The sequence below is a fragment of the Staurois parvus genome, unplaced genomic scaffold (assembly GCF_062004578.1).
Source record: "Staurois parvus isolate SC_StPar_1 unplaced genomic scaffold, SC_StPar_1.0 ptg000595l, whole genome shotgun sequence".
Lineage (NCBI taxonomy): Eukaryota > Metazoa > Chordata > Amphibia > Anura > Ranidae > Staurois > Staurois parvus.
Window position 1 is genome coordinate 754,726 of NW_028318391.1, and position 12,896 is coordinate 767,621.

Here is a 12,896-nt window from a genome sequence, read left to right on the forward strand (position 1 = left end):
GTGCACCACCCATTGTATCCCAGAATGTGCTCTATTCCCATCCCCTCTCTCGCTGTCCAATGTATGCTGTGCCACCCATTGTATCCCAGAATCCCCTTCTCTATTCTCATCCCCCTCCCGCTGTCCAAGGTACAGTGTGCCACTAATCCATATCCCATAATCCTCTTCTCACTGCTCAAAGTACAGTGCACCAGCAGTCATATACCACAATCCCCCTCTCACTTTTCAAGGAACGGTGTGCTATTGGTCATATCCCACACTGCCCTTCTTAGTGTCCAAGGTACAGCATGGTATGCCACGGTTTTTCACAATCGTTGGTGAGATCACAGGACTTTCTTGGTCTTTCCATTGCAACAGATTTCTGTTCTATCTACTCCTGAGTTTATATTTTTTTTAATAATTGTTTAATATTGTTTCCAAAAAAAGACAAAATACAGTATGATGTCATTGAGGTAGATAATGGTTGGGTTGAACATCGGTATGAAGTTTATACAGAATGCGCAATACTTTTGTCTTGGCTCAGAAAGCTGACAATAACCCAATTATTTGTCATTATCGGGCGTTATGACTTAATTATCTGAAAGACATAAGTGTATCAAGTGGAAAAGGGTGGGGAGTGAGATTAGTAGACAGGAGAAGGAGAGCCAAGGAGGAAGGGGGTGTCCACAGGCCACCCAACTGGGGCCTATTACTGGTTGAGTTATACCCTTGAGTTGTATGTGGTCCATTGCAAACAGGAAGGTTTAGAGACCTCCAGTTTCCAGCAAAGGAATAGGACATGATGGTGGATGCCTCCTTAAGTTCTTTTCAACTTCCTTAGCCTGCCACATAAATATGGATTCCTGGAGCTTGAAGATGGAGGGTTATGAAATGGAAAAGGGTGGGGAGAGAGATTACTAGAGAGGAGAAAAGCCATGGAGGAAGAGGATATCCATAGGCCACCCAACTGGTGTCCAACCATTATTGGTTAAGTTCTACTTTTGAGTTACATGCGATCCATTGCAACCAGATGGCTCCAGAGACCTCCAATTTCCAGCAAAAGAACAATTTAAGATAGTGGAGGCCTTCTCCATGCTGATAGACTACATCTACATGGCAAAGGGGAGCAGCCTGAGAGAGGAGTGATAGGAAGTTCTTTTCAACTTCTTCAGCCTGCCACATAAATATGGCTTACTGGAGTTGGAAGATGGAGGGGTATGAAATGGAAAAGGGTGGGAAGAGAGCCTATTGGAGAGAACGAGAGCCAAGCAGGAAAGGGGTGTCCACAGGCCACCCAACCATTTTTGGTTGCGTTCCTCTCTTGATATGACTTTATCCATCTCCAGTGTCCAGCATGGGTTCTATGGGAGATCAGTTCCTGTAGTATTTAAGGGATTTCCAAATTACAAAGGGAGATCAGGGCATCCATCAGATCCCTCAGTAGACCGTCTGTTTTTATTTTATTTTATATTTGAGACATCACTGCTTTTGCGATTGGTGAGAATGACCTGTGTTATGGCTTTGAGATGGTGCTTTCTGTTGACTGTCCCCATTGTGTCGGCAGGGTGCCCTCCTGGATATCGTTCAGAGGGATTCATTCGCTGCTCCAGAGAAAGATATCTTTCAGGCCCTGATGCGTTGGTGCCGGCACAACCCCAATGAAAACCATACCGAGATCATGGCCGCCGTTCGCCTCCCGCTTATGAGCCTGACCGAACTGCTCAATGTGGTGAGACCGTCCGCACTGCTCTCCCCAGATGCCATCCTGGATGCCATTAAAGTGCGCTCCGAGAGCCGCGACATGGACCTCAACTACCGTGGCATGCTAAGTAAGGCATTTATTCTTTAATCAAAATATCGAAAGCTTTATCTAATAGGGCCCGGCCTCTACACCTTTCATGCCTGGCCCCACCGACTGCTACAACATCCCTACTTGGTCAACACGCTAAACCCCGCCTATACACATAAAAAACGCATTAGGCATTAGGGGCGGATCCTGGAGCTGCCAGAGAGTTTCAGCCTGTCTCTCCTGAATGTTTTATTTAAAGAGGATCTAAACCCAAGAACAAAAATGTCAGATATAGCAGCTTACCAGTCATTTGATGTTGTGGCTGCATTAGTGGGTTTTTTTTTTTTCTTCTGGCATTTTTTCTTTATTTTACCCTGGTGATCCTGCCAGTAACATACTTCCTGACCTATGGTGACAACATTCACTGTACTGGAGCTAAGAAGGACCAAAGTTATCACCCTAGGCTTCTTGCTGCTGATTTTGGACCACAAATACCTCCCCCTCTCCTTATCTCTATGGGTCTCCAAATTTTTTAAACAAAGGGCCATTTTATTGTCCTTTTAGGCTTTATGCATGCCGGGCTGTTGCCAGTGGAAGTAGAAAGTGTCCTGGTGTCAGCAAAGACAGCTTTGTTTACTTCATCTATTAGGGGGAGAAATAATGCCCCATCATTGGAGTCAATGAGAGGAATAACGCCCCATCTTTTGGAGTCAACGTGAGGAATAGTGCCCTCTCAGTGGGGGAAATAGTGCCCCATCATTGGTGTCAGTGGGGGGAATAGTGCCCCATCATTGGTGTCAGTGGGAGGAATAGTGTCCCATCATTGGTGTCAGTGGGAGGAATAGTGCCCCATCATTGGTGTCAGTGGGGGGAATAGTGCCCCATCATTGGTGTCAGTGGGGGGAATAGTGCCCCATCATTGGTGTCAGTGGGGAAAATAGTGCCCCATCATTGGTGTCAGTGGGAGGAATAGTGCCCCATCATTGGTGTCAGTGGGAGGAATAGTGCCCCATCATTGGTATCAATGAGGGGAATAGTGCCCCATCGTTGGTGTTGGTGGGAGGTATAGTGCCTCATCATTGGAGTCACTGGGAGGAATAGTGTCCTATCAGTGGGGGGAATAGTGCCCCATCGTTGGTGTTAGTGGGAGAAATAGTGCCCCATCGTTGGTGTTAGTGGGAGGAATAATGCCCCATCATTGGTGTTAGTGGGAGGAATAGTGCCCCATCATTGATGTCGGTGGGAGGAATAGTGCCCCATCATTGGTGTCAGTGGGAGGAATAATGCCCCATCATTGGTGTCGGTGGGAGGAATAGTGCCCCATCATTGATGTCGGTGGGGGGGAATAGTGCCCCATCGTTGGTGTTAGTGGGAGAAATAGTGCCCCATCATTGGAGTCAATGGGAGGAATAGTGTCCCATCATTGGTGTCAGTGGGGGGAATGGTGCCCCATCATTGGTGTCAGTGGGGGGAATGGTGCCCCATCATTGGTGTCAGTGGGGGGAATGGTGCCCCATCATTGGTGTCAGTGGGGGGAATGGTGCCCCATCATTGGTGTCAGTGGGGGGAATGGTGCCCCATCATTGGTGTCAGTGGGGGGAATAGTGCCCCATCATAGTGAGGAGGGGTTGTATAGTTTGCAGAAGACAGCAGGGAATGTTGATAACATTGTTTGAGATCTAGAAGGACATATTATTATATTCATCATCTCTTGGCATTGCCACTTCTTTCTACCCCCACCCCCGGTCCCTGCTGAACTTGCCTCCATAGGTGTCATCCATGCCTCTGCAGCTGGTGTAGTAGTCTGGGTATGTAAAATCCCCACTCTTCTTCCTCTTCAAGGCTTCTGTGCCAGCTCAGAGAGCATCTGATTAGTTATGTGCTGTTATTGACCAATCAGAAGCATTCTGATCTGTCCTGGAAGCCCTAGAGTAAGAAAAAGGAAGAAGGTCTTAAATCCCCAGAGCACTACATCAGCTGCATGAGCACTGACAGCACACCACCCATGGGGGAGGTAAGTGTGGGCAGCACAGTGGCTAAATGGTTAGCACTTCCTCCTGGCAGTACTCGGGTCGTGGGTTCGAATCCCAACCACAGCACCACCTGCCTGGAGTTTGCATGTTCTCCCTGTGCCTTCGTGGGTTTCCTCCGGGTACTCCGGTTTCTTCCCACACTCCAAAGACATGCTGGGAGGTGAATTGGATCCTGTCTAAATTGTCCCTAGTATTGTATGTATGAATGTGAGTTAGGGACCTTAGATTGTACACCCCTTGAGGGTTAGGGACTGATGTGAATGTACAATATATATGTAAAGCGCTGCGTATATTGATGGTGCTATATAAGTACCTGAAATAAATAAATAAATGAAAAAGTCCAAACATTTTGAAAAAAAAAAGTGTTTTTCTTATAAAATTTTTCAAATAAATCTTTCTTCATAAATCTTGGCCAAATCATGGCTATATAAGTACCTGAAATAAATAATAAATAAAGAAGTACAGCAGGGCCTGGGGGTGGGGTGCAGAGGGTGCAGTGTTCACCTATTCATTTTTTCTGAAAATGTGAACTATCACTTTAAACTCCATTGTTCCATAAAAAAAAAATATATGGCTTCAAAAGGCTTCAATCAAGTAAAATGTGTGAGGCCACAATCCTCTCCTTTCATATAGATGGTTGCATGTGTTCAACGGATGATATCTGTCTGTCATTACAGCAACGTCAGTACTAATGGTCCCTCTATTTCCTCCCCAGTCCCCGAGGAGAACATCGCCACAATGAAGTACGGTGCCCAGGTGGTGAAGGGGGAGCTAAAATCTGCCCTCTTGGATGGGGACACTCAGAACTATGACCTGGATCACGGCTTCTCCCGGCACCCAATAGAAGACGACTGCCGATCCGGGCTGCAGGTGAAGCTGGGGCAGCCGTCTATTATTAACCACATCCGCCTCCTGCTGTGGGATCGAGACAGCCGGTGCGTATCCCATCATCTGCCACCTACTCTGTGTGTCATCTGTTGTACAGAACTGACTGTTGTATAAAGCCAGTCACATCAGTCTCTGTAACAGAGGAGCTTACACTCTAATGTCCCCTCCCCCCCAGTCACATCAGTCTCTGTAACAGAGGAGCTTACACTCTAATGTACCGCCACAGTCACATCAGTCTCTGTAACAGAGGAGCTTACACTCTAATGTACCGCCACAGTCACATCAGTCTCTGTAACAGAGGAGCTTACACTCTAATGTACCGCCACAGTCACATCAGTCTCTGTAACAGAGGAGCTTACGCTCTAATGTACCGCCACAGTCACATCAGTCTCTGTAACAGAGGAGCTTACACTCTAATGTCCCCTCCCCCCCAGTCACATCAGTCTCTGTAACAGAGGAGCTTACACTCTAATGTCCCCTCCCCCCCAGTCACATCAGTCTCTGTACCGGAGGAGCTTACACTCTAATGTCCCCTCCCCCCCAGTCACATCAGTCTCTGTAACAGAGGAGCTTACACTCTAATGTACCGCCACAGTCGCATCAGTCTCTGTAACAGAGGAGCTTACACTCTAATGTACCGCCACAGTCGCATCAGTCTCTGTAACAGAGGAGCTTACGCTCTAATGTACCGCCACAGTCACATCAGTCTCTGTAACAGAGGAGCTTACGCTCTAATGTACCGCCACAGTCACATCAGTCTCTGTAACAGAGGAGCTTACACTCTAATGTACCGCCACAGTCACATCAGTCTCTGTAACAGAGGAGCTTACACTCTAATGTACCGCCACAGTCACATCAGTCTCTGTAACAGAGGAGCTTACGCTCTAATGTACCGCCACAGTCACATCAGTCTCTGTAACAGAGGAGCTTACACTCTAATGTACCGCCACAGTCACATCAGTCTCTGTAACAGAGGAGCTTACGCTCTAATGTACCGCCACAGTCACATCAGTCTCTGTAACAGAGGAGCTTACGCTCTAATGTACCGCCACAGTCACATCAGTCTCTGTAACAGAGGAGCTTACGCTCTAATGTACCGCCACAGTCACATCAGTCTCTGTAACAGAGGAGCTTACACTCTAATGTACCGCCACAGTCACATCAGTCTCTGTAACAGAGGAGCTTACACTCTAATGTACCGCCACAGTCACACACTGTTATTATTACACATATATATATATATATATATATATATATATACAGTATCTCCCAGAAGTGAGTCCCCCCCTCACATTTGTGTAAATAATTGATTCTGTCTTTTCATGTGACAACACGGAAGAAATGACACGTTGCTACAATGTGACGTAGTCAGTGTACAGCTTGTATAACATGGAAATTTGCTGTCCCCTCAAAACAACTCAACACACCGCCATTAATGTCTAATCCGCCGGCAACAAAAGTGACTCCACCCCTAAGTGACAAGGTCCAAATTGGGCCCAATAAACCATTTTCGCTCCCCGGTGTCATGTGACTCGTTAGCGTTACAAGGTCTCAGGTGGGAATGGGGAGCTGGTGGGTTACATTTGGTGTTATCACTCTCACTCTCTCATACTGGTCACTGGAAGTTCAACATGGCACCTCATGGCAAAGAACTCTCTGAGGATCTGAGAAAAAGAATTGTTGCTCTACAGAAAGATGGCCGAGGCTATAAGAAGATTGCCGAGACCCTGAAACTGAGCTGTGAGTGAACTGAGAACGGCGGTGTGTTGAGTTATTTTGAGGGGACAGCAAATTTCCATGTTATACAAGCTGTACACTGACTACGTCACATTGTAGCAAAGTGTCATTTCTTCAGTGTTGTCACATGGAAAGAGAGAATCAAATATTTACACAAATGTGAGGGGGGGGACTCACTTCTGGGAGATACTGTAGCTCTGACCTATACTGCAGTGCTGTACAAAGAATGCTGAGCAAGGAACATCAGTCTCTGCACCAGAGGAGCTTATGCTTTTAATGTCCCACCACAATCACACACAATATTTATTATAATACATTTATATAGCTCTGACATATACCGCAGTGCTGTACAGAGAACACCGAGCCGGTCCCATCAGTCTCTGTACCAGACAAGCTTACACTCTAATGTCCCCTCCCCCACAGTCCCATCAGTCTCTGTACCAGAGGAGCTTACACTCTAATGTCCCCTCCCCCACAGTCTCACACTACTATTATTATACATTTATATAACTGACATATACCGCAGTGCTGTACAGAGATCACTGACCCAGTCATAGAAGTCTCTGTACCAGAAGAGCTTACACTCTAATGTTCTCTCCCCCACAGTCCCATCAGTCTCTGTACCAGAGGAGCTTACACTCTAATGTTCCCTCCCCCACAGTCACACACTATTATTATTATACATCTATATAGCTCTGATGTATACTGCAGCGCTGTACAGAGAACACTGAGCCAGTCACATCAGTTTTTACAAGAAGAGCTTACACTCTAACCCCCCCCTCCCCCCCACATTCACACTCTATTATTATACATTTATATAGATCTGACATATACCGCAGCGCTGTACAGAGAACACCGAGCCGGTCCCATCAGTCTCTGTACCAGAGGAGCTTACACTCTAATGTCCCCTCCCCCACAGTCCCATCAGTCTCTGTACCAGAGGAGCTTACACTCTAATGTCCCCTCCCCCACAGTCCCATCAGTCTCTGTACCAGAGGAGCTTACACTCTAATGTCCCCTCCCCCACAGTCACACATTATTATTATACATTTATATAGCTCTGACATATACCGCAGTGCTGTACAGAGAACAATGAGCCAGTCACATTCAGCTCTGCACCAGAGGAGCTTACACTCTAATGTACTGCCACAGTCACATGCACAGTGTCTGTGTTTTGGCGCACTTACCCACACAGATGTCAAGTTGGGCAGCTGTGTCCATGCAGCTTTTTTGCCCCAGTTGACATGAATGGGACTGCCTCCAGTGGTGATTAAATACCACCATAAAAATGTCATATGGGTACAGTGTTGCATGACCGTACAATTGTCATTCAAAGTGCAACAGCTTTGAAAGCTGAAAATTGTCCTGGGCAGGAAGGGGGTGACAGTGCCCGGTATTGCTGTGGTTAAGGCTCGGTTCACACCAGCTGACTCCAAAGCTGCACAATTTCCCGTGTGACTTTGTAGAACGTCTTTGACCCGACTTACCACTCTATGGATCTGATTCACATTAACCCCTCCCCCTCCTGAGGATTTACCCCCCTTAATGACCACGCCTCTTTTTGCTACTCGGCACTGCACTAATTCAACTGCTAATTGCGCGGTCATGCAATGCTGCACCCAAACGAAATTTACGTCCTTTTTTTCATACAAATAGAGCTTTCTTTCGGTGGTATTTGATCACCTGTGCACTTTTTATTTTTCACGCTATAAACAAAAAAAGACCAAAAATTTTGAAGAAAAACAATATTTTTACTTTCAGCTATAAAAAATATATAGTAAACTCAAAGTTGGTTATAAATTTAGGCCAAAATGTATTCTGCTCCATGTTTTTGGTAAAAAAAATCCCAATAAGTGTATATTGATTGCTTTGTGTGGAAGTTATAGCGTCTACAAACTATGGTATAGATAATGGAATTTACACCATTTTTTTGCTATACAGCGCTGCGCTAGTTTAATGGACAATTGCGCGGTCATGCAATACGGTACATAAATGAAATTTATGGCCTTTTGTTCACACAAATAGAGCTTTCTTTCTTTATAAAAAAAGACTGACAATTTTGAGAAAAAAAAACAATATTTTGGACTTTTTGCTATAAAACATGTCCAGTAAAAAAAATGTAAAAATCAAATTTCGTCATAAATTTCGGCCAAAATGTATTCCGCTCCGTGTCTTTGCTAAAAAAAAAAAAACCAATACGTGTAAATTAATTGGTTTACGTGAAAGTTATAGCGTTTACAAATGGCGGGAAAGATACTGGGATTTTTAATTTTTTTACACTAATAATGGCGGCGATCAGCGACTTATGGCGGGACTGCGGTGGACATTCTGACACTGGGGGGGGAACTGACTTGGAGTCACTGACATCCCCAGTGACACCAATACAGTGATCAGTGCAAAAAAAAACTACTGACACTGTACTAATGGCACTGGGGAGGAAGGGGTTAACTTTTTTATTTACTGAAAGGGTTAACTGTGTGAGGGGAGTGTTTCACTAGGGAGCAGGGGACAGCTGATCGGGAGCTGACAGGGAACTGACAGAAAGCAGAGCTACTGCAGCCCTGCTCTCTGTCAGTGATTGCCGCTAATCGGTGGGACACAGCCGGTAACGACAGGCTGTGACCCGGGGACTGACATCCGCGGCCGTGATCGGCGGGACAGGTAGGGCGGTGGCGCGCCTTGCGCGCTCCCCCTACCTGTTTTGCAAACACACGTTTTAAAACGTGGTTTTGCCCAGCCGTGCCGCCCAGCCACTGTAGAAATGGTTAAAGCAGTGCAGACTTTCTGTTGCACCGAATTGAACAGGTGCCTTTGAAAAGAATGGGCTGCGACTTATTGTGCACAATGTAACGTCCAAAGTCACATGACAAGTCGCACAAGTGCAAACGGAGCCTAAAAGTGGGACACTTCCGGCAGGTGGAGAGGTGGTCCGTTTTTGGCTGGTGCTTCTAGTGCTTCTGCCAAAAACTCTGGGAGTACTTGTAGTATGCACCCTTGTGTGCAGTTCCACCCATAATACTTCAGCCTCATCACACTCTCCATCAACTAGGTCCTCTTTCACACTCACTCTGAGATCACTTCTCACATAGAGAAAGACACCTCCACCTTTCCTATTTCCCCCGTCTCTCCGAAAGAGAACCTAGCCAGGAATATGAATGGCCCAGTCATGCGAAGAATGAAGCCAAGATTCAGCAATACCAATTAAATCATATTCCCTCCCATTCTAAGTCTTGAAGAGCAGCTCTGAGCCTTGGAAAATTAGCTCTCCTAAAGTTGAGCGTTTTTATTTTCCCCGTATGTGCTCGCTGTTTACAACTAACAATAAATGAAATCATGTTATGGTCACTACTACCTAGATGTTCTTTTATATGGACATTGGTAATAAGCTCTGCATGGCTGGAGGTTACCAGGTCCAGCAGAGCATCATTCCTAGTTGGGGCCTCTATGAACTGTACCATAAAATTGTCCTGTAGTAGGTTTAATATTTTTTGCCCTTTAACTGTTCCTGCAGTACCATTACTCCAGTCAATTTCCGGGTAGTTAAAATCCCCCATTAATATCATTGTCCCATCCCTTTCAATCTGTGGGAGGAGCTGAGTCTCCACCTCCTCATTAACACTGGGAGGCCTATAACAAACTCCAATGATTACCTTTGTAGTACCACCCCCCATGTGCAGTTTCACCACCCATAATGCTTCAGCCTCATCACACTCTCCATCAACTAGGTCCTCTTTCACACTCGCTCTGAGATCACTTCTCACATAGAGACAGACACCACCACCTTTCCTATTTCCCCCGTCTTTCCGAAAGAGAACCTAGCCAGGAATATTAATGGCCCAGTCATGTGAGGAATGAAGCCAAGATTCAGCAATACCAATTCAATCCTAGTTAATCTCACACTATAGAGGGATATGCTTTGTTCATGTTTCATGTCTGAGGTTTACAACCACTTTAAAGCGGCATGGACACTGAATTCTTCTGGGGTCCCTAATGAGGAGATCGATTAAAGTCTGCTTTAAATAATTTAAGGATAGCCCTTCCGATGTACTGAGTCTGATGTCCATTCTTCTTCTCTGACTGTTGGGTGCAGGTCGTACTCCTACCACATCGAGGTCTCCATGGATGAACTGGACTGGATCCGAGTCATCGATCATTCACATTTCTTTTGTCGCTCCTGGCAGAAGCTCTACTTCCCCGCGCGAGTCTGCAGGTAAGTTCCCCGGCTGGGTATTACCTTCTGTCTTTGTATTCCTCGAGGGATCAGAGACAGTATATCTGTTACTATGGATTGCTTGTTTGTTTGCAGCTGCTGTGATACTTTGTGGCCCGAATTGAAGGTGTTGTTAACCCCCCCCGGCGGTATTCCCGAGTGTAGCTCGGGGTAAAGTTTCAGCACCACAAGCGGTAACCCCCCCGAGCTACACTCGGGAATACACTGCAGCGTTGCTCCGGGATCCCTCCAGCACTTACCTTGTCCTGCGCTCCCGTGATGTCCCCCCTGCAGTGTCCCCGGCAATGTCCTCCGGCTGATGCCGGCATCTGTCTTCCGGGTTCCGTTCTCTGTGACGTCGGGACGTATGGGGGACGGAACTGGCGGGAAATTTAAAAATGTGAAAAAGTGACATTCACTAAATCCACTAAAATCACATAGTATAACATTCCTGTATCAAACCATTTCACATACATTGTGTCCCGAGTGCTTTGTCCGGCGCCCTGCCTGCATTTTTACTGTTCTTTCTGCCTGGAAACTGAGAAACGTCCATGGCGTCCAAAAAGCGTCCCTTTAGGTCAGACGCAGTTTTAGACCGGCTAGAGAACAGCGATAGTAAATCAGAACCACTTGCAGAATTGAGTGATAATGATTGGTGGGGGAAATTCCTCATCAGACACTGAAAACGATTCTGCGACTGAGCTCAGCGATGTGCGAACTTGGCGCTATATTTCACATTTCAGTGTTTTTGGTTTGATTATATTATTGAATTACATTTATTATTATATTATTATTTTTTATGATTATTTATTAAATTATAATTTATGATTTCGCGTTTCAAATTTTAATTTCCCCGGGATGTTTTCTAGACTCTTGTTCGGACAGATTTCAGTGAGTTATTCCTAAAAATTACAGCCTACAATAAAAAAAAATACATATTTCCATGCAAAAAAAGTACCGCTTTGAGCACAGAAATATGGACATAATCAGACCGCTAGGGAGGCTACACCCTCCATAAACCGTAGCAGCATACCTTACATCATTGTTTCCTGTCCCTTTTATGTATGCAAAGTTGAAGTGGAAGTTTGGTGTGTTTACATTCTGCTTGTAGGGTGTCTGCCGTTCCTTGGAGGGTCTCACCGGAGGCCCCATGAAGCCACCCTGACTTGTGCGCTCCCAGCCGAGACTGCATCTTCACTTGTTGCATGGTACCATACTCTGGTGGTGGGCTTTGTGGGCAATCATGAGACATGTAGTCCCGATACATTCGATCACATGTGTAATCTCTGATTTGCTCAGTGTGCGCTCCCAACTGGAAGTTCAGGGAAGCGCGACAGAGAGGGACACAGTGCAGAGGTCTTACAGAAAAAGCAAATGTAAGTCTTTAGAGCAAAACGCAGGAACTAAGTTTGTTTTACAGCTAGAACAAGAGAGATATTTGCTGCACTAAGAAGAAAAGACCAGATGTAGAATGTGATGACTAGTATATGAACCACACAGGTAAAGTCTAAAGCTGGTTAAGGGATAATCCAACAATGCTTGATTCAGTGGCAGCCGAAAAAGAGCTAGTAGAGACTCTATGAACAAAAAAAAAGAAAGAAGCAGCGCCATCTAAGTGCAGCAATAAAAACAAATTATTTCCATAAAATCGGCAACTCACAATAGTAGCAGTCAAATGAGGGCTTGTTAATCTGGTGTCAACCGCTGTGCAACTCCTGTCCGGTCCCGCTGCAGGCTGGTCTCCAATGCACTGTCTTTGGCTGTGCCGGTGGCTCCCAGCACTTCCTGGTTGGTGTGGGTCCACACGGTGGGCTGGAGTGATGTCCGCTCCAGGTACAGTGGGCGTGGCACGTGTTTGGAGCACGCATGCTCCTTCATCAGGCCATAGAGGGGGCATATATTGGCAAATGATAGCGGCGGACTATAGCGTCAAGCCAACTCACGAAGCCTTGGGTCTCTCCATGAGTTGGCTGGACATTATAGTCCGCCACTATCATTTGCCAATATATGCCCCCTCTATGGCCTGATGAAGGAACATGCATGCTCCGAACGTGTGCCACGCCTATTGCTGCTGTACCCAGAGCTGACATCACCAGGAACCAGGAAGTGCTGGGAGCCACCGGCACAGCCAAGGACAGTGCATTGGAGATCTGCCTGCAGCGGGACCAGACAGGAGTTGCACACCAGCCTGACAAGCGCTCATTTGACTACTACTATTGGGAGTTGCCGATTTTGTGGAAATAAATTTTGTTTTTATTGC

At 46.1% G+C, this 12,896-nt stretch overlaps 1 protein-coding gene across 2 annotated transcripts in view; it reads left to right on the plus strand.

Annotated features, from left to right (window-relative positions):
• BTBD9 (BTB domain containing 9) overlaps positions 1 to 12,896 on the plus strand; it is a 312,168-nt gene that overhangs the window by 22,569 nt on the left and 276,703 nt on the right. For both annotated transcript variants that reach the window (XM_089692566.1, XM_089692565.1), the window contains exons 4-6: positions 1,544 to 1,808; positions 4,517 to 4,736; positions 10,517 to 10,636. In XM_089692566.1, coding sequence (XP_089548692.1) covers positions 1,544 to 1,808; positions 4,517 to 4,736; positions 10,517 to 10,636 — 605 coding nt within the window. The remainder of the gene's footprint in view (positions 1 to 1,543; positions 1,809 to 4,516; positions 4,737 to 10,516; positions 10,637 to 12,896) is intronic.